At 38.2% G+C, this 22,076-nt stretch overlaps 2 protein-coding genes across 2 annotated transcripts; both read right to left on the bottom strand.

Annotated features, from left to right (window-relative positions):
- Positions 1–291: 291 nt before the first annotated feature.
- Positions 292–4,504, bottom strand: LOC105915295 (heat shock protein beta-1). Its single transcript, XM_012849355.3, has 3 exons — positions 3,882–4,504; positions 3,679–3,742; positions 292–3,265 (listed from the first exon to the last, which is right to left on the bottom strand). The coding sequence occupies exons 1-3, from the start codon at positions 4,267–4,269 to the stop codon at positions 3,109–3,111; spliced, it is 609 nt and encodes a 202-aa protein (XP_012704809.2). The 5' UTR covers positions 4,270–4,504; the 3' UTR covers positions 292–3,108.
- A 1,843-nt stretch (positions 4,505–6,347) lies between these two features.
- On the bottom strand, positions 6,348–21,809 carry LOC105915296 (sushi domain-containing protein 2). Its single transcript, XM_036133892.1, has 16 exons — positions 21,680–21,809; positions 18,415–18,613; positions 18,176–18,327; positions 17,902–18,069; positions 16,338–16,512; positions 15,992–16,193; positions 14,585–14,670; positions 13,555–13,823; positions 13,345–13,479; positions 13,095–13,259; positions 12,567–12,815; positions 12,136–12,319; positions 9,787–9,881; positions 9,531–9,710; positions 7,014–7,110; positions 6,348–6,884 (listed from the first exon to the last, which is right to left on the bottom strand). The coding sequence occupies exons 1-16, from the start codon at positions 21,738–21,740 to the stop codon at positions 6,839–6,841; spliced, it is 2,463 nt and encodes an 820-aa protein (XP_035989785.1). The 5' UTR covers positions 21,741–21,809; the 3' UTR covers positions 6,348–6,838.
- Between the last annotated feature and the right edge of the window lie 267 nt (positions 21,810–22,076).

The raw sequence follows: 22,076 nt of genomic DNA, 5'->3' as shown, positions 1-22,076 counted from the left end.
GTGAACACAACGGTTATAACGAACACGGAGGTTTTTGTACATGGTTTATGACATGAAAGCATTGCTACTTATAGATATTTTTTTTATTTCCTTTATTTAACCAGGTAAGCCCCATTGAGATCTGGATCATATAAAACATTAATATTCTGGATTAATGTTTTCTACATTGTATCAGTTTTAGACTTAGACTTAGACTTAGACAACTTTATTTGTCATTTTGTGTGCACAGAGTGCGTACAGAACGAAATTTCGTTGCATACAGCTTGTAAATTGCAGTAAAATTAAATTACAGTATAAGGTGCAGCAGTGATTTAAAAGTGAACAATTGAAATGTAGACAATGCAGGAAAAGTCACAGTGTACAGGTGAGTATATTTTTTTAATTGTGTTACAGTGAGTAAGAGCATAAAAGGTTTTCACCGTGGCGGCTGATGATCACCATTATGAAGCTAACATTCTCAGTAACCCATTGCACACAAACCTTGCAGCCCTAATCTGCTCAAATGTTCACGATCACAGCACAGGTCAATAAAAAAAGATCATAAACACAATTTGTGAAGCGATGAGCAATGCGATTCTTTAACGGTCGCTGTTCAAACGTCCTGCAACAGTGAGCTGTGCTGAAGTGTAGACAGTAAACATAAATTATGAAATAAAATGTGAAATTATCACATTTCTTCTCTCATAAAATGTGACTGAATTCAGACTTTTCCACATTTTGGAATTCATTTCAATGTTTCAGTGCCAAGAGGCGCTGGACAGATGAGTGTGTAACGCTTTTGGCTTCCATGTGACTTCATGCTGGCCCTCTAATTGGTTGCTTAAATATTCTCCTTGGGGCGCAGCTCTCTGTGGCCAGAACCAATCAGCTGTTTTTGTTTCATTCTTCATCCAGTCGCATTAATTCTTCATAGATGTCAATCAAAGTCCCACTCCTGGCGGTTTAGACACACAGGTGCAGATTTCCCTCAAAAGAGTCACTCTACAACAACTACAAGACAGGAGAGGACGGCGACGGCAAAAAATGTTTTTTATTAATTTACAAGATAATTTCACAAGGATTTTGCAGGAGGAACAAAAGCAGATAAAAGAAGTTGGACCGGATCGACCAAACTTAAAAATCCAGAAGCAGGCAAGTGATGGATTTACTGTATGTTCAAGTAGAGTTTATCGCTGGGTCTCTGTTGTTGTGCCAAAGGATGGTCTGGACCACACCTCGTTTTATCTGGTTCCTAGATGTTGGCCGTGAACCCTCTAAGTTCTGTAACTAAGTTCTGATCCATGCAGATGCAGCCTCCTTCAGTTTCCTGAACTATTTTGGATTTAGGGCAGGGTGCAAAATCTTGTTAAAAGATCAGACTCACAGGGGTTGTTAACTAGTCTGCAGCAATGGAAAAAAACTGCGATGCACTATGTATTCTGACATCTTTCTGTTAGAACTAGCACACTGGCCGCACAATGTTCCTCCCATGCATCAGCAAGACTCACAACCATGAGCCTATCTGAGAATTCACCTCTGTTTCTTCCTCTGACCACTTTTAGTAGATACCAACTGACCCCTGCAGACCTGAAACATAAGTCCCACACCTTGTAACCCCCTCGGCTCTGACCCACTTGTCTAGCCATCATAATTTGGCCATTACCAGACTTAGTCAAATCCTTTTACTTTCCCATATTTACTGATTCTTTAACACATCAGCTCTAAAGGGAAAAAAATGTCCATGTGCTTCCTAACATATCTTATCCACTTGCATGTTCCATGATTAATAGATAATCTGTGTTGTACACTTTAATAAATTTATTTATTTATTTTTATTTTAGTGATAAAGGTGAATAGCAGACAAAATATGTCCAATGGGTATTTAGTTCAATCTTCTATTTCAAGTATTTGTAACTGTAATGTATATTAGTTACTGAATGTTTAATTTCCATTAGTTATTTTTAATCAGATCAGATGATTCTAAATGAAACAAAAATAATTTAGGAAATTGCATTTTTAAAGTTTTAAATTCTAAATGTCATGTTGAATTTATTTTTGGCCACTAGATGTCAGTGTTGACTTAAATGACAGCCACGACCATGCTACGATTTCCCTTTCCTATCTACCTTGTTCTTTATTTTTATATATATATATATATTTGTATTAGTAAATAACAATAACACAAAAATGTGTTCATAACAAAAGAAAAGCAACAAGAAGAAAACAAAAAGTTGGTCAGGGGGAGCATTAATGAAAACAGAATAATTGGAAGAAAATAATAGTCACAGCACTTTTGCACAAAGAAAACAACAAATCAAATAAAAAAGAAGACAATTGCATAAAATGTGACATAAGTGCCAAGGAGCCTCATGTTAAAGTCATTTAAGATAACAAATCGTTCATAATCCCCTATTGGGAACAAGCCCATCACTTTCCTCCCTTCTTTGATGGTGTCCTAAAGGTAGCTGTTATGATTCAGGGTTTTTTTCACCTGAAATTCTTTAGGATTTATGCAAATTTTATAACAATATTTTACAGTTTATAGATACATTAAGACTAAAGATAGGTTAAAGTCGTGCAGGACTTATGGGCTAAAGAAACCCTAATTTAACATGTTTTCTGTGCTGAATAAAAGTAAGGGCCATCGACTTTTATTAGCCTTTTCAAGAAACCCATGGATTGTTTTGAGGGGGGAAATTAATACAAGTAAAGCCGCCAACAGAGAGAACATTACATATGATCAGAAATAATCTTAGAATTTGCAACAAAACAATTAAACAAAAAAAACATAGTTATTAAAAATGATTTATTTTTTATTCAGATGCCAAAAGCCTTTTATTACACTTGTAGATTATCAGGGCAGCATTATGAAGATTATTGTTCACTTCAGCAGTTTGGGAGGAGGATTCAGAAAACTAAACTTTGCTACAATGTTCCTGTGCTTCAAAAAGGAAATGTTTGGGATGCGTCCATCTGATTACAAAAAATTCACAGTAATCTACAGAAGCAGATAAGTTATTAAAAGTAAGTAAACTTAGTAAATAATCATAACAAAACATGCAACAATTTAGTTTCACTTTTCTGTATGTTGCTCCTAAAAATGCTGCATCACACGGTTGGGTCTTTTGCTCACTTCTCACCGTCTTCCGTCTGTTTGATCTGAACCGGAACGACAATCTCGTTGCTCAGGTTGCTGACAGATGAGCCAGAGACGGGCGCCTCTACGGATAGGACTCCATCAGACAGCGCCGAACTGATGTGCTGCAAATCTGCCCCCTCTGGCAACCTTAAATTGTGAAAATCTGAGAGTTCGTCAATGCATAACAAGCAAAAATACATCATATCTGGGGTGGGGTAGAGCTAGTCAATTTTTTTATTCTAATGCCACCAAAAAAGCAAAACTAAAAACAAAAAAACTATATATACATACATACACACACACACACACACACACACACACATATATATATATATATATATATATATATATATATATATATATATTGTTTTTTTGTTGGTGGTTTTAACATGCATTAATGTTACCAAGGGAGGTCAGGCAGGGCGATGGCCAGCAATACAGTTTTATTTCTTCATTTATCATGTGAGTATAATCAGTTAAGCAAAAAAATTATTAATTTCCCCAATGAAAATCTGTTTACCTTTTGAAATACTTCATGATTATGCTGTCAGACAACTTACTTGTATTTACGATTGAAGCACCTTTTAACCACTGCATGCTCATCCTGCCTCTCTTCATGAGTTCCTTGACAACGAAACAATTTTTTTAAACAGAATATCAGTTAATAAAATCCACAAAATGCTAACTAATAAGTTTTATTGTATCTTTGCACAGGTCTCCTCAGAAGGTTGACAATAAATGCATCAAGAACAATGCACCATACCTGATATTTGCAAGTACCCATCCTTGGTTGTGATTGTTATCTCTTCTGGTGAGAAGTGATTGACATCTAGGGTAATTCTCCAGCTGTTCTGCCCGGTTTGGATCTCCAACACGCCGCTTGTTAGCTGTCTCAACTTCTTGTCCTGGTCGCCTTGGTGCTGGCCGGTGAACGGAGGCAGAAGCGGGGACTGAGTGTACCCCGGCCAGGAGAAAGAAGCCAGTCTCTTCTTTGCCCAGTCCAGCCAGTCGACGTCACCGGGCTCCAGGAAAGGAGGCAGCCCGAAACCTTGAGCGAAGATGCGGCTTGGCTGGGTCCAGTTCGGGAAAGGCTCCCAGCTCACATCCCTGCGGAAGATGGGGCGGGATAAAAGCTTGTTCGGCTCATCCATCTCTTCGAAAAAATCAGCTCAGGTTGTAGGAAAACGTGAAGCGCAATCCCCGCAGCTCCCAACGAGGCAAACAAGTCTGACGACTGAACCGCTGGACAATGGAGCCGCTGTGGCTCACATGTAACAAGTGAGGAGGAGGTCTGAGGAAAAAAAAGCTACCCTGAGCTCTGCTGAACACAAACACTTTATATATGCAGCTGACACAATGTAGCACTTGCACAGCAGAAAGTGTGATGTAAGAGATGAGAATGGCTTGATGTACGACGAGTCTAGGTGACCCACCTCTGTTGCCCCGGGACGTGGAGGGGACAATGCTAATTATTTGTATTTATAACTCTTGACTCTGACTGAAATGACTCTGGAAGCAGCAAGCAGCCTGTTTATTCAGCTCTGGCCCTCTGCAGTCTTGTCACATACTGGTGCTCCTTGTCCAGAGGAACCACTGCAGTCTGTTATGTGAGGGAACAACTGCTCACTTCAAGTCGCACAGCAAACAAACGCGTTACTCCTGTCCCCCCAAACTAAAGGATAGACCAAAAAAGGACAAAATATCACAATCTCATGGCAAGTGGGTTCGACAAAGGGAACCCCAACACAGGATAAAGGTCGTGTTTACAGTCCAGGACAATGTGATGGATGGAGGGGTCGCTGAATTCAGGTGGCGGTGAGGAATTTCACAGCTGCATCTTTGTCAGTGACGAGTTGTTCAAGTAATGAAGCGGCCATAAATCATGTCTGTGGCGAGGGAGGCGTTTAGGTAATATCTAACGCTTTCTCGGTTATGCTCAAAGGTTAAGTCAGATAAACAGCGAGTATTTATCTGGCAAACGCATTCAGTAAAGCAAAGTACCGATAATTTATGTTTGTTTTTACCGCGGTGTGTTCGAGTTAAAAAGCAGCACAGGAAGGGCCTTCAACTAAATAAACTGTTAAAGATTGTAACTTTGAACTATAAGGGTTTTCCCTAAACAGAAAACATGGCTTTACTGTTAAGATTACGTGAAGACTGTTCCTTTCTGTGAGTTTAAGTGAGGGATGGAGGCATGGTTGAGTTCTGGAAAGGCTGCAAGTTCTGAGACTGCCTCTCTGGGTCCCAGAGCAAGACCCTTTGACCTGTTGTGTGTTCACCTCCCAATTTTATTGGGATATGTACATTGCAATGGCAAATAAAAATATTTTTTATTCTAGAGGAAATTGTTTTCTGGTATGAAATAACAGGTTGTACCATAAAGTTATTGGGACAGAAGTTCTGTCTTCTTTTAAAGGTCTTATCTTACCACTATGCACATCGGTCTCAAATTTGTGTATTTTTGGTTTAGTAAGACAATTTCGATTCTAGTTAAATTGTTATTTCACTGTTTCTTGAAAGAGATTAAAAAAGTATGATAAAGAAAAAGCTTAAAACTTGCCCAAGTTCATAGCTCAACAAGAGGAATATGGCCCAGCTCTAATCAAAGCAGGACTACTTAGTAAGCAAGGAGAGGTACTGCCAGAATATGACAGAAAATAAATAAATTCAGGGATAGACCGGAAGCAGTTCAAAAAATGTTAATACTGTTGTCTGGACACATGAGGGAAGTACACGGATGAGCCACACTAACGTGATATTGTCCCAATATGGAAGCCAAAGAGCTGTCCAAATTATTCAGTCAGATAAACGAGGACGGCTGGATCAAAGGTTTGTTAAATGGACAATTACATTGTCAGCGTACAATGATAGGCTGCGTTCCAATCGTCATGGTGCATTCTCTGCAGATCTCCATGTTTATAATGATATGACCAACCCTCTGGGCTCATAGATCACTTTTTGCTAACAATGTGCTAATCCAGGAAGTCCTTATATGGTTAGGTTTTAATGTCTCTAAACTTCTTTGACGGCAAAAGGGAGACCAGACATATAAATAGTAAATTTACTGCCAATGTGCAGAGATTGTTTGCATTAACCACAGTGTTACCTTCCCACACAGTTAAAAGTTTAAAGTTGAAAAGTGCACCCGTATTGAATGCTTATTTCCCCTTAATGCTTTGTTGGAGCTCATGATAGTGCAAGGAAACATAAACACGGCTGATCTGTCAATTACGTTTGTTCAGCTGCTAGATTTATTAGCTCTGAGTTGCTAATAAAATTTCATGTAAAGATGTATCACAGCACAGTGAGAAGAATTAACTAGCAAGGAAAAACATTGATATACAGGTAGGTTTAATAGCTTTACTGATCCATAAAAGTAATTTGTCTTCTTAAAATAGGCTAAATATATACTAAGAGAAAGGTGTATGGTATAAAAAAATATAGTACAAAAAAACTGCCTTATTTGTGGTGATTCTTTTAAAACATATGATGCATTAGCTCAATGTTTTGTCTAATTTTTGTGTAAATTTTCAGAAAAACATACAGGCCCACAATCAAAGCTTACCTTGCTTGTATTTGTCTCCTAACAAGAACAATAGCAATACAGAACTTGTTTGTACCTTTTGCAATAAATCAATGTTTTTATCTGAGAATATATGTCTTTATCTTTACAAACAGCAGATTTTTAGAGCAGGTAAACGACGGCATTAAAGATGGAAGTTAAGAGGTGTTACTTCTTCCATCTTCTTCTGAATCTGCCGTTTTCCTAAAACAGAAAGTGGCACAAAATAAGAATGAATAATTTGTGAAACCAGAGCAAATATTGCAAAATGTGCATTGTTATATCCCATTGTTGTGATGCATGGTTTTCACGATGGAAAGTTAATTTAATTACCTTTTCTGTTTTCTGGAGTGGAGAACAATCATTGTTATAATTATAGCCAGTGTCAAGGCTCCAATGACCGAACCGGCTACTATTCCAGCAATGTTATCTGAAATGTAACAAGGATTTCCATTATTTCAACAAGTGGCCCACATAGCGTCAGAGCCATAATTCAGAAAGATAGTTTTGATCTTGATTTATTTATTTTTTATGTGCATCGGTCATACAGTTTTAATGCAATAATGTTAAACAAGTCAAATTTCACCCATCAACAGTTCCATTAACCATTTAGTTTGTTTTCAATAAATGTTGTGAGTAAGCAATCTTTCCTACCCTGTGTCTAAGCTCTATGGCCACAAACTGGTTTTAAAATGTAATCTAGTTGTCTCCAGGTTAAATAAAAACCGCATATTAACTGGTAACAAGTTCGTCTAGGACACCCATGGATAAAAGGTTGCCAAATGTGAGCAGATTTTCTCAACACCCACTTGAGATCCACCCAGCTCATAGGCTTTTTCACTGGATGTGCTAATATGGGTTGGATGGCTAGATTACATCACGGACTACCAAGTTATTTGTACACATCCCTTCAAAAAACACATTTGTTGTGAAATATACTGGCTAAAGGTTTGGGGTGATATAAGCCAACTTTAACAAACTTCACTTTTACATAGACAGCCGAATTACACCATATTGTATTTGAGACGTTGCGCAAAATGCAGTTACAATAAAAAACAGAGTAACTCCTATGAAAATTTCAAGGTTTTAACATCAATCCATCCGTCCATTTTCAGACACGCTTATCCCTGCTGGGGTCGCGAGGGGCGCTGGTGCCTACATTTTTAAGATTTTGCTTTTATCAGGTCTCAAAATTCTTTACAACTAAACTCAAGTTTAAAAAAAAAAACAGACACAATAGTCCAAACTATTAATGTCTGAAAACTGTCCAGACGCTTTCGTCTGATGTATTTGTAAGGAGTTGTCAGGCATGTTTTGAAGACACTTTTTATCCGAAGCTTTAATGGTTCCTTATGTGCCAAAAAATATTGCGCAAATTCGAACAGTCGAGGTAAAAAGAAAGCATACTCTATGGGGTTATAGCAATGATTTCTCCTTTCCTAAGTCTTAAACTTAAATGAAAATAAAAACTGAAGTGAACGTAGATGCCAAATGCCCTAGTTATGAACAAAGTACAAACATTATTTATTATTGCTGTCATAATTATGTCAGTAATTTATGTCATCACATTTAGCATTTACCAAATATAAAAAAAACATAATTTTTGGGTGGATAATCTTAGCCAAAGGTGAAATTCACTCTTTTGAAGCTCAAACAAACCCTATGAAACATTTGAGGATATTTGAACACAAATCTCCACATTTGTCGCTGCTCCCTTCTGCCTGCAAATCTGCATGTGGTTATTTTTGATTCTGTTCATTTTAATTCAAAAATAATTTCTTAATCCTCAAACGGATATTTAATTTGGAAAATTAGACCCACTCTTCAGTAAGTGCATATGCTTTGATAGCTTTTCCTTAACTATAACCAACAATGGATGTGTGTGAAATTTAGTTTACGGTGGATTTGAACTTTGACAGAGAATGAACACACATTAGAGTATCATCTGTATCACTGATAACAAATGTGACAACTATAACATAATGTCTATGTACAAAGATTCACAAACCGTCTTAATTGCTCTACACTATCCCTTATTTATGTACTGGCCGTGAGAAATCCTTTCTATCATTCCATCTATTAAATGCATTTCTGAGGTCACCAGTAATGTAATGATCTAATCACACACCAATCATGTAGCAAAATACTGTTTTCTTTTGAGTTATGTATTAGCTGGGATTTCAAACCATTCTAGGAACGTGTAAGAAACAGACAGGCCTTACCAAACGCGGTCAGTATCTTGACTGAACTGAAACCTTTCAGTACTATATCTTAAAGTTTTTGGACAGATATTCATGGAACTTACATGTTTTTTTTTTCTTGCAGTGTTGACATTAAATAAAATCAATTATATCTATCATGAAGTTCATATCAGATAAAAATATTAAGTTACCGTCAACTCCATTTCTTGCAGGTATGTTCAAATGGAAAAGAACTGACTGGCCATTTTAAATAAAAAATGAGAGGAAACTAAATAATCTTTTTCTGAATAAACATTCTTGTAGGAGGTCCCATATAAATTGGCATGGATCTGTTCTGATGAGTGCTGGACGTGAATAGAAGGAAACAGAAGCCTTTTTTTTTTAAGACCAGAAATATAAATACTTACATAGTACTCTAGAAGTGGCTTGTGATTTTCTTCAGTCAGTTTTCTGATTCAAGGAAATCAATCAGGGAGAGTGTGCAACATGTTTACATAAATCATGCGTCTTGATTGGAAGAGGATAAAGTGAGAGACAAACTCAAGATCAAGTTCAGACGACAAAAATTTGTAGACACTGATTTGTTGATTTTTGAAAATCAAAGTTTCAATGTTTATTGATTTGTTTTATTGTCATCGGCTTTTCATACTGGGAACCACGCAGCTCGTGTCTTCTCCAGACCAGCTGCCATTGCTCTGGCACGTGCGCTCTGCCGATCCACTTAGCGTGTAGCCCTCGTCACAAGAAAATTTCACCGTGGCTCCCTGTAAGTAGGTGGTCCCCTGCTTTTTTCCATTAACAGGTGGTGGGAGCCATCCACAGGATATCACTGCACAAAACAATAACCGACATTGTGACGCAAGAGTGGACATAATAACTCTCTGAGCTTCTTCAAAACACCGTACCTGGCTTCAGATCATCCACCAGAGAGATGTGACTCTGGAAAGAAACTCTGGTGCTATTTCCCATCAATGGGCTGCGACCCACGAGGATGTCATATCTGCAGTAGAAAATACAACCTTCATGATGTAAAACCTCAACATATAAATATTTAAAGACACCAACTTCATACAGAAAGGTTTACAGGACAGAGCCTGCCTAGCAGCTGGTTCGACAAGAGCCAAGCCCAAATCAGATTTCTGTCCTCTCTGGTCTCAAAACTTCAGTCTCAGAAATGTTCCAGTGGTTTTGGCAACAGAAAGCTTTACAGGTTAATTTCTGCAGATTAAATTATTGCTGGTGAATTTAAAGTAAAAAAAAAAAAAAAAAAAAAAAAAAAAGGAACCACAGGTAGAATTTCACAGGGTGAAAAATTAAGTGTAATAAATTCATTGTCTGAAAAAAGTCTGATTCTGATGAGACTATATTTCTTCCATAACTGGACTCGCGATATCACATATTTACATGAGAGTATGTATCAGAAATTTCACTGATTTCACTGGCATAAACAAGCCGGGCCGTGACGTAAAGCTGCATCTTATTTATTAAGCTGTGTGTTTCCAGGACCAATATCAGGATGAACCTGGCCATCTGCATACAGTTTACCTTCAGAGATTTTATTTTGAAATTTTCCCAAAGCGGATGAGTTTTATTTTGCTGACTCATGACTTTCTCATCAAATTACTGTGTAGATTCGAGCAAGATAGATCAGGGGTGTCATAGTTATGGTTCTGATTAATTTGCTTTTGGACTTAGAGGACCTTTATGTTTACCCTGTCACTATTCAGTCACCAGCAGTTACCCAATCTGTTTGCCTATCACTCCCCTGTCACCAGTCACTAACCAATCAATTTGTTCCACTTCCAGTCACCACCCTGCTTTAGATCAGCTCCACCTGTTGCAGTTAATTAGTTTTCAATTCCGGTCACCTGTTCATTCCTCTACTTATACTCGTCTCAGTCTACTCCACAGTGCCGGATCATTACAATCCTTCCAGTGAGTCATATCTAGCGGTTCTGTCTGCCCGCCCATTATTCGATCCTTGCCTTGTCTCCTGTTTTTCTGAGTTTGCCTAGACCTTGTAGGATCTGAATGCCTGCCGTTAACAGACCTTTATAGACGCTCTGACTCCGCTCCCGGATTCTGCTCTGGACCTTCCTGTACATCTGATCACCTGGCTTGACCCTGGACTGGTTATTTGGTTTACGGACTCTGATTCTCCCTTCAGTCTTCCCGCCTGCTCCTCTTACCCCGGGTTTTGAACCACTGCCTGTCTTTAATAAACTGTCTAAAGACGTTCTTTGCTTGTCTGGCTGAATTCTGGGTCCTCCACCTCTGATCGTTACAAGGGGTCTACCTTGGTTGGAACGACGTAGACCCAGTTACATAGAACTGAGGGTGGTCTGTCTGGCCCCATTTACTTCAACCAGGTGTAATTGCTACAACTTCATACGATCTGTTTTTTCCATTGGCTCGGACATAATTCAGTTTCAACCCTACTGTGTGTTTCACAAAACAGGATTATTGGCCATCCGCTACCTGTCTGCCTTTCCCATGTAAATTTATTTCTGTAAATAATCACCTGATCCAAACAATCTAAGGTTTCATATAACATTGTTCCCTTGAAACGGCATGACTTTATTGAACTAGAGTTGTTTTAAAATGGTACAACTCCACTTTGGTTCTGTTTGGTCATGTTTTGACAAGGGGTTCCCCTCAGATTTTCTGTTCTGAAAAAATAATGTTCAGAAACTCATCCTTGAAATCTGTCGTTTGCTTTAGCCTGTTTAAAATGAACATTTAAAAAAAAATAAATGCAACGTGGCTAATGTAGTAGAGCAAAACACATCAAATCTTTTACAGAATTGATGTGTGGTCTGTGGTCTTTAAAGGCAGTTCTCAAGGATTGGTACACTGCATGTTTATTTTTTTTGTCTTTCCTGTTTCAACACATCTGAATCGAGTGGCACGTTCATGCAGAGCTTAATGACATGCTAAGAAGCTGAGACAGCCATTTGAATGAGCTGTAATGGAGCAGAAACACATCTAAGACATGCAGGATACTGGCCTTTGAGGGTTAGATTTGGCCACTTCTGATTTTAGAAAACACAAAACAACTTGTGGCACATTTAGAATGAGAACACAACTAAATGTGAACAATAGTAAAGACATTTTAATGGTGCTGTAGAAGCTTGTGGGTGATGGTTAACTAAAAGCGGGCCCCGTATTCAATCTTGCACGGGGCCCACCATAACTTTGCGTCGGCTCTGCTGCTGTGTTGTAAACCGAACGTGTTTGTTGTCTCTTCCTCTCACCTACAGAACTGAGATCCCTCTCCGGTGCATATCTCAGCGGCCTGAATGTTCAGCGGATCATCCGGATTCTCTGGGACTGAAAATACTGGAATGAAACTCGGATCGTGTCTTGGAACGAAGTAATAGGTGTTCAGAAGATATTCAGAATCATATGTAAACAAGGCGGAGGTGTTCTGTACCGACCCTGGAAGACAAAAAAAAAAATGCCTGATCAGAACTAAAATGCATTAAACATGGAGTCACTTAACTCATTGGGGGGGTTGGAAATCAGAAGAATTGACACAATATAGGAGAACCTAAACAGAAAATGTATAGGGATTTATTTTATTTATCTACAAATTCTTATTCATGGTGTTTACATTCTAATTATTTAGTTTTCTTATTTCTCAGATTGGATAAAACACTTTAAATCATCCATGGAGATTTCTTACAGCTCGCCCCAAAGTTGAACAGCTCCTCTGGGTTGCTGTGGTTCTGCACTAGCGTCCCATCGGACAGGGCTAGGTCGTCTTTGGCGTCACCGTTCATCTTTCCCAACAGTCCAAGAGTGGAGTCTTTGAATTCCTCTGGCAGGAGGACAGTGGTGGTCATAGTTTCCCCCCGACGTCGCACCTCCACCCCGGCTCCAGAAGGAAACATCACGGTTACATTTGTAGAGGTGGGAGAAAACACGAACACGCCTGCAAAATGTTTGATGAGAAGAGAGACAAAGTGAAAAGATTCTTGGTTTCAGTGTTTTTAAAACTTTAGTAACCGTCCGTTGCAAATCTAAAAACCAAACCAGTATAGTAAAAAAATAATAATATTGTCAGAAAAGAGAAAAAAACATAGTTATACAAATGCAAAGGCCCAAATTTGATCTTTTTGTTAATTAAAACAAACGAGGGAATATTTTTCTCTTTCTTTGTCAGAAGTTATAAAACCTGTAATATGATCTGAAGATGTTTGAGGAATCTCACCCTTTAAATCCATCCAGTTCTGCTCTGCAAAGGAGAGGCTTTGCTGATTGCGCAGTACTTCAAGGCCGTCATGTCTACCATCCTGCCGCACCTCTATGATGTCGGACGAGCCTTCTTTCATGGCTACAGCCGTCAACTTTGTTGCCTTTATCGTGGCTCCTGAATCTGTTAGAGTCACATTAGAGGAAAGAAAATGTTTGTATGCTTCCTGTTCCACCTCCTTTACGATCGCAACCCCTCTAGCACTCACCCTTCACAGGTTCTGTTCTGCCTTGGACCGTCAGCTCTTTCTCCTGTGATCGGACCAGCGTGTATTCCCCTTTGCCATTGAACGAGTAGCTGACGCCGTCAAAGGTAATGAAGTGTGGATCTCCAAACACCACCGCTGATATCAAACCAAAATGTAACCATAAGCACAAAGTATTCCTCCCATTAATGGTGGCTTAACAACAAATTGTACCTGAGCTGGGAGACTGGTAGCGCCTGCAGTCACTGGAGGGCCGGTGTTTGAAGTAGTAGTGGCAGTTGTTCGACCAGAGGCAGCAGTAGTAGAAGCTGAGAACGTCGTAGATCCAGTGGGACAGCCCTGGGATCCGAGGGGGCTTCTTGAAAGGAGGTGACCCCCAGTCGTGAGCCCGGTCTGGGGTACTACCCCCGATCGAGTCTGCTGTGAGTACCTGAGCGCCGGTGCTGTCGTAGCAACACTGTTGTCCTGCTGCATATTTTGGACTGGAGAAGGGAAACGACATGTTACTTCAATACCTGACATTTTACCCACAAGAACCTCCCCATACTTGCTGACACCCTGGATTAGAGAAAAACAATTGTCACAAACAAATTATAAACTTTAAATTAGCCTAGACTGGAATAGTGCAGTACTTCTCAGACCATGCAGCACACAAGTGCAGATTCAGTTCCAAATTCAGTAATAGTTCAGGGGTTGAATAGGTCGGCGTTTCATCACAGGACAACATAGAGATACACAAGACAAACAACTAAGCACACACACAGCAAAAGGGGCCAATTAAGATAACAGTCATGTTTGTGAGCTGCTGGAGGAAGCCAGCAGGTATCGAGAATATTTTCATTAAACTCACATTTCTGCATAAACAACATTTTTGTTGGTCTCTTGTAATAGTATAATTGTCTAAGAAATGTATTTTTTTTTTATTTCTGTAAGTAAAACAAAAAAATCATTATAATTTACAGAAATAAGGGTTTGAAAACATCAGCCTGTGTGCAATTAAACAATAATCAGTTTCACTTAGAAATGACTTACTGAAATAAATTATCTCTTCGATAGATAGATAGATAGATAGATAGATAGATAGATAGATAGATAGATAGATAGATAGATAGATAGATAGATAGATAGATAGATAGATAGATAGATAGATAGATAGATAGATAGATAGATAGATAGATAGATAGATAGATAGATAGATAGATAGATAGATATAGTAACAATGTTCAGTTAGACGGGGACTCACCTAGCTTGTATTGCCCTCACACAGTGAACACTCCCAGGGTGGTATGTGCACACACTGCCCTTCTCTATATCGCAGCCATAATCAGTCTGAGGAACATAGAAAAGATCGAGAGCGTAAGACCAGGCTGTGCAATTCACTGTTTATTATACACTTCAATAACCACATGATATCTAAAACAAAGATGTTCAGTCAAACCTGCTTGGTAAATTACATAACTCCAGCATGACCATCAGTGGTTTAATGATCCACAGCAGAGATCATACAGCAGAAAGGATTTTATGGTTTTGAACCCGTTGGTGTGCGGAGTATGTTTGTGGAAGAAACATGTTTTGTGCTGCAGAGTACTGCTTGTAGATAGTGTTCTCATAAATGCTATAATTAGAGGGCCGCTTCTTCTTGACTTTGAACTGATGAGTGTTACGTTATCATAAACAGATCAAACCATCACACATTAATCTACTGCACAGATTCAGATTCCTGCACTGGGGCACTGAGCTATATAATACACTGGAGTGCTAATCACCGTCTGTTTGAACGAGTCGATTGAAGCCACCAGCCGCCATATTGGTACTCCCTATTTCCCCCCCAGTAACTAGGGAATATGTGCGCTACAGCATCGAATAACGAGGATTTTCTCATGTTCAGGGGGGCTTAAAGCTTTTAAAATGTCAAATGCCATATACTTTAATGTTATGTTCTAAAAATATCAAGTACTGAGAAAGTCATGTGCTGAAATATTTTGCATTTTATTCATTTAAATATATATATGTTTAACATTTATAAATATATAAATAACAATATACAAAAACATATATTTACATATGTGTATACATATATATATACATATATACATATACACATACTTATATATACATATATATATATATATATAATATGAATAACATGTAAAATATTTCAGCACCTAATTTCCTAGTAGTTGATAGTGTTAGTACATCCACTGACTGTAGAATTACCTGTAAAACGTTTTCACTCAGCCAGAAAACTGCATGTTATTGCAAGCAAATCCTATGGGGTTCTGTGAGAGTAGGGAGTAGCAAGATGGCGGCCAGTGACTTCAGTTTTCCGGCAAAATCAGCACTCCAGTGTATTATATAGCTCAGTGCACTGGGGTGACTTCATGTAGAGGTTCGTTTTACAAAAGGGTTTCTTATTCTTATTTATTTTTCCAAAAAAAGTGTTAAAGCTCAGTTCCTGTGCTCTGGCGGGTCAGATTTCATGTTTGCATTTGTTCATTTGCGGCAGTTATTTAGTGAAATGGCATGTTTTTTAATCCTGTTTATATTGCACCAATTTAAAAGTTCTGCTCCAGTCAAACCCTTGTTTCAACCAGTTAACGATGAATTCAATATCCAGGTATTCTAGTCTAATCTGAGCATCTGCACCTACATGAAACCTCCCCGTGTCTGCTCTCGCTTGAGCCAGGGTGCACGGGCAGTCGATGATCTCAGTGAGGAAGTTGGGCAGCTCGTTTTCCAGCTGGTCCCAGGCCAGACACTTATCCACAGCCCATGCTGTTGAGTTCTGCCTGAAGCTCTCCTCTAGATGCCAGGCCAGCGCGTGGTCCTCACTCCACGCTGCTTGGACGTTCCTGAAGAAAACGAAACACACGGACAACACTGCTGTTACGCTGGAAGCTATGGATAAGGATCCTTGAAGGTCTTCTGAGGATCTACTGTGTGAGAAAATTAAAACTGAAGTAATGTTGCAGTTTTCTGGGGGTAGTTTAACATACCACATGCCGTCAGGGTAGCTGCCTGAGCTGACACGAAGGGCACCGAGCTCCCAGTTTGAAAAGCCATCTTCCGCAATTTTGGGCAAAAAGCTAAAAGAGCCACTGTTGGGGTGATCCTTGGCGAGGGAGTAAAGGTACTGCCACTCGCCCTGCCAGTACTCTGAGTAGGGCTCTCCTGTGGAGAACATTTCTGCTTTCAATATTTTCTTAAATTGCAATGATCACATACAATAGCTTAAAAAAGCATTCACATCCTTTAAAACATGCCTTTATCACCATACAACCACAAGCCATAATGTATTTTATTTGGATTTTATGTGACCAATATGAAGTACTGCATAACTGTAAAATTAAAAAATAAAAATAAGGCATTGATTTTTTTTTTCTTTACAAATTAAGATCTGACAAATGTGGTGTTGAGTTCCCTTTGCTCGGATACCCTTAAAGGAAATCCACCAAAGTTAACTGAAGGCTAAAAACACAACACAGGCCAGGGAAAATGTTGTAGAGATGCTCAAAATAAGTTTATGAAACAATATACTTTCAACACATAACAGCGTACTACCCAAGCTAAGAGTCAAGACAAGTTGGCTACGACTGAGACTTTCCAAGACATGGATTTCCACCTAAATTGAGAAGTTTAGAAACCAGAAAGCCATTGTTGAAAGAAAGCAATAAGGGGTCCTGTTTCAAGTTTTGAGAATATTTGTATTCTATGTCAATGTTGTAGCATTAACAGAAACACAAAGAGCAAACAGTACACTTAAATAAAAAAAAGACATACACAGGTCCAGGACAACCATAACTAAAGCGTTACATCTGCACACTATGAAACACGGTCTAAATTTGTCAACACAACAGTAATTAAAGTTAGCCTCATATCAAAGCGCTTCAAGGTCAACCATCGCCTGATTCCACAAACTGATAATTTCCTCCTTTTCAAGTCATTACATTCCTTTCAACAATTGTTTCAAGTTTTAAACTTTTTGTCCTAATTGAAAAATGCAGTGCAGAGTGGGAAAATAAGACTGCCCTGTGGGGACGGGGAATCCGGTCAGAGTGCATGTATATATGGATGGAGTTAAAAAGTAATAACGCGAGAAACCTGTCAGAGGCTGCAAAACACTTGAGACTAGGGTGGAGGTTTTGCCTTGAATACAACCAGAGCCACAATAATCTGGATCAATTAAACTTTAGTCCAGAACTAAATATTTGGTAAGGCTTTAAATTTTCCACAGATGCTTTAATCCAATCTGACTGAGACTAAAGAACAGCAGCTGTAATTGCTGCAAACGTAGTTCTGCAAACGATTGTCACAGGGGGGCTGAATACAAATGCGCAAAACACATTTCACATCCTTATTTGTAAAGAAAGCAAGAAATGTCGAAAGCCATATACCGTTGTCCTTCTTCTTCATGATTATGCAAAACTTTGTCTTGGTCTAACATCCATAAAGTCACAATAAGTTTGCACTTGTAACCTTAAAATGTGAAAAAAAGGTGCAAGAGGGAAAATTGCATTTCAAACATCTGTAATCCTTAAAGTGGATAGACATTATTCCTACCTGTCTCTCTGTATCCCCAGAGCTCTATGTTGACCTTTTCTGCGTTGACCAAAGTGGTGTTCCACGTCATCTGTAGATTTCCTCCAACACCTGGCGTTCCGTAGTACTGCCACTTTGTAGAGTTCACCAGAACGGCTTTGAATCGAGAATCCAACTTGCCCGTGTGAACTGCAGCAGGCCATGTGGACCAGTTAAAAATAAATTGTAGTGTAACATTTGACCTCCAGTTTATATATTTATAGGTTTGAAAGCCATGTGCGTTCAAGTGCAGTACCTGAAAGCCAGGACCCGGCTTTGTCGAATGTGGTACCGTTATCTGAGGAGATCTGCAAAGAAACCCAACCTGTTTCGTATAACAGTGGGGAAATGCAATGGCCTCCTCCAACCTTATCCACGTACCCAACAGTGTTAATTCTATCATCAAACCTGCCAGTTTAAAAAGAGCAATCAGTTATTTTTCACCTGGTTTTGCTGTCACGTTTGCAAGAGGAAAAAAAAAAAAAAACATCCTACCTACAAACAATGTAAGAGCTCTGGTTGAAAGTTGCATCAAGGACACGAAAGTCTGTCCCACCCAGGATGGACCCGGAGTACGGGGAGGTATTAACGCAGGACTCTTTGTAGTCAGAGCAGCAGGACCCAAGAGACTCACACGTTGGGTGGCAGGAGCAAGTGTCCAATTTTCTCCCACAATTTTCTGCACATGTCTCTCCTGTCCAAAATAAAAATAAATAAATAAATAAATGCACACTTCTATTCGTTCATTCATACTGGTCGTGCAGAGTGCTGCATGTCAGAAAAAGAAGAAAGACAATTTTTTTATTTTATATTTATAAAACTTAAAGTGGTTTGCATTAATACGGTAAGAACCGGGCCCTAAACGGATGCAAAAACAAGTAAAATGTTCTTAAAAGTTAGTCTATTTGTCCTCAATTTGAGCCAGTAAATAAGATTATCTGCCAATGGAATGAGTATCTTTATCCCTAAAATAAGATAATTAGACGTCATGCACTTGAAATAAGATGATGGTGATGAACTGTTCCTATTTTAAGAGGAGAAATCTTATTCCATTGGCAAATAGTCTTATTTACATGCTCAAATCAAGGACAAATACACTTATTTTAAGAAAATTTAACTTATTTTTAGTTCTGTTTTTGCAGTGCACTAGCTGCTTTTGTGATGGCACCGGTTATCCAAGGCTGCTAATGAGGGCTTTGTTTATTTCTTTCCTATTGTATGAAAGATTAGATGCTTTGTTTTCTTAAAATTTATGTTTGAAAATAGATTTGTAGCAATTGTATTCCCACTTTTGTTTTAACAAATTTGAAGAAGTGTAACTGGAGTTTTGTGTCTCTGAGTGACAAAGAAATATCCAGATTATTCTTTCATATACAGGTTGTACAGTAGATGTGTCGTGCACCTATTGTTTCCCATTAATAAGAGCAGAAATGTTTGTGCCCCTGTGTGAAACAAAGTGTAACTTTAGTTTTTGCTGCGTGTGCAAGCTTTAAAGAAAATCTACAAATACACAGCTCCTCCGTTTTTCCGTTTTATAGGATGTGAAAAGTTTTCCTCCTGATTTAGCCCTCTAGAAATCATCAAGGACAAAACTGTGTTTGCTTCTGGATTCATTCCTGTAGATCTGCCTTTGCACAAAATACAGGTGCACACATCTGTAGTCGTAATGTAAAGTTAGTCTGCATAAGGTCAGGTCTCAGCTTTAAAAGCGTACAGACTGAGCAGCTTGAGACTTTGAACTGCTGGCTGAGAAAATGACTAATCTATAGACATAGTGTCTTCACTAAATGTTAAAGTTTTGTGGCAACCAACATTTAACATTAAGAGAAGCAGTTTTTTGTTTTTTTTTTTGCTTTTTGTTTTTCTTTACTTTGGCATGTAAGTATTTGTCCTTGTTTTTATCTAGCTCTGAAAAATATGTTGGAAAAAGTATCAAAATGTAGCCTAAACAAAGCCAGTGAGAGACAAGCTTGGTCCGATTACATCCAGTAACATTTTGACTCTGTTTAGAGATGAACAGACACATGTTGATTTTTTACTTTTCTACCACGTTTGTATTTTGTTAACACAGCCAGCAATGGGATCTACAGTAGATCACTAATGAGGGATTGATTCTCACTTTCAGTTCTTTTCATGCAGTGCTTTTTAAAGATTAAAGTTTTTTTTGTCATTTGAATGTTTGTTCCTTGGATTTTGTGTTAAGCTGTTTGGACGGCCTGTCTTATGAATTGTGTTATAGAAATTAACTTGCATAGCCTTTCTTTGTTGTTTTTTTTTGTTTTTGTTTTCTTCAAAATTAGAATAAGTTATTGTTTTATTGATTTTATTGTTCATTGTTATATTCGAATAGCAACAACCTTCTTAGATTTATAACATTGTTGTTAAACCCAACATATTGTTTTGTAGCGTTTGATTTAAGGCTTTCTTTATAGATAGACAAAAATCAAATCCAAAAACGTGGAGTCAACAGAATTAATTTAATTTTTTCTATTTTTTCCTTTTTCTTTTTCTTTTTGTATTTCATGATTGTCAATATTTTCCTTTGTGTTCATGATGCATTTTTGCTCTCAATTTTTCCTGACGGCTGGATATATATAGGTGTAGGTACCAGAGAGGGCACCATAACTGGTCCTGATGAAGAACAAGCTTGATCGAAACGCGTTCATCAGAAATTTTTTTACCGGAATTGAGATTCGGAATGAAGGTATTTTAAATACTTTTTCATTTAAATGTTGATTCCCTCTAAACATTTTGAGCCTGCTGTTTTTATCCTTTCTTCTTTTACTTCACATGAACATTTGTATTGAAAGTCGAGGCCTGACACAGAGTGAGTTAGTAAACCTGAGACATCAGAGGAGCAGAGACAGCAGCGCTTCTTCTAACACCAGAGCCACTAAGGCCCAATGTCACACGTGTGCCTCATGCAAGAAAGCTAAGGTTATAATCTCTACACGCTATCTTGTTTTTGAACTGCACAAACAGAACATCTCGTTGAGCCAAGCACTCTAAGCTTTGTGCAACAGTCTGTTATGTTCTTCTTTGATTTATGCCACAAGTTCAAATTGGCAACATCAAACCAAAGTTACTTCTGACTGGAAGAAATTACTAGTTTCAACCTCAACGTAATTACATGCTTTTAGAAGATAAAAACATAATTTAGGTTGGATCAGAGTTCATTACTGATGTTATTTCTAGTGGTTATGGCTGAATAAATGAAAGTAAAATTAAAATGTAAACCGCTAAAGTCATTAACATGCTTAGAGTTTGTCAAAATGACAAACACCTAAAATAACATAGACAATCTTTGGCTGGATGAATAGTTAAAATAGTTGATTCTAATATTATGTATCAAACATAAAACATATATATTTTTTAACATTTAATCTGTAAAGTAGATTTATGTCAGGAGTTAAAACTCACCGTGGCTAAGATAACTTTTTTTTTAATAAAAGAATCTGAGCTGATTTGCAAAACACCCTTACTGTATTAAACTGAGTTCAGATTTTTCGGATCACTTAACCTCACTTAGAGCTCCCCAAATATTTCAAAAAAGAGAATCTTTACTGCCACCATTTCCCCATAGTTGCTTTTTTTATAATAGATTTTCAAATTAAGTCTCTTTAACTCCTTTTATGCTATTTATTTACAACGTATTTCGAGGGATAACCTGAGCTGGAGTGAAATACTGCATCTCATAACAAAGAAACAATGAAAATGAGACTGATCATCAATAAGAACCCATAATGTGGGTGGTACTTGCCTAATGTTCTGCAGATATATGAAAGCAGAAGGATAAATGTTACTGCTGCTGATCTTCTCATCCTGGTAGAGGCAGATTTTCAGCTCCGCTCTGTTCTGTCACCGTGTTTCTGCCACACTGACGCGCTCAGCGTTTCTCCAAACCTTGGACCTTTGGTGCCCTGCATTTACACACGCTCCTGTTAATCACTAACTAGGAATCATTATGGCAACATTTTCAGCTGAATGCTCACGTGTCTAACTTTGACCACCACTTGCTTTAGAAAAAAAAAAAGGCAAACTTGATTAAACGAATAAGATAAGCACATCGTGTTTGATAAGATAAATTAAACATGCTGACCTATTTAGAGGCATTTTATCTTAAAAAGACAGACAGTAAGCAAACAGGGATGAGCATG

The sequence above is a fragment of the Fundulus heteroclitus genome, unplaced genomic scaffold (genome assembly GCF_011125445.2).
Source record: "Fundulus heteroclitus isolate FHET01 unplaced genomic scaffold, MU-UCD_Fhet_4.1 scaffold_697, whole genome shotgun sequence".
NCBI classification, from domain to species: domain Eukaryota; kingdom Metazoa; phylum Chordata; class Actinopteri; order Cyprinodontiformes; family Fundulidae; genus Fundulus; species Fundulus heteroclitus.
This window is presented reverse-complemented; position numbering and strand designations above follow the sequence as displayed.

Bases quoted from the DNA above. Each gene is read 5' to 3' on its own strand.
- LOC105915295 (XM_012849355.3), bottom strand. From the start codon at position 4,269: ATGGATGAGCCGAACAAGCTTTTATCCCGCCCCATCTTCCGCAGGGAT. The intron at 3,743-3,881 runs GTATGGTGCATT...TTCGTTGTCAAG, and splicing joins TGGGTACTTGCAAATATCAG to GAACTCATGAAGAGAGGCAG. The intron at 3,266-3,678 runs GTAAGTTGTCTG...TCACAATTTAAG, and splicing joins TGCTTCAATCGTAAATACAA to GTTGCCAGAGGGGGCAGATT.
- LOC105915296 (XM_036133892.1), bottom strand. From the start codon at position 21,740: ATGAGAAGATCAGCAGCAGTAACATTTATCCTTCTGCTTTCATATATC. The intron at 16,194-16,337 runs GTATGTTAAACT...CGTTTTCTTCAG, and splicing joins AGCTACCCTGACGGCATGTG to GAACGTCCAAGCAGCGTGGA. The intron at 12,816-13,094 runs GTGAGATTCCTC...AACATTTTGCAG, and splicing joins GAACTGGATGGATTTAAAGG to GCGTGTTCGTGTTTTCTCCC.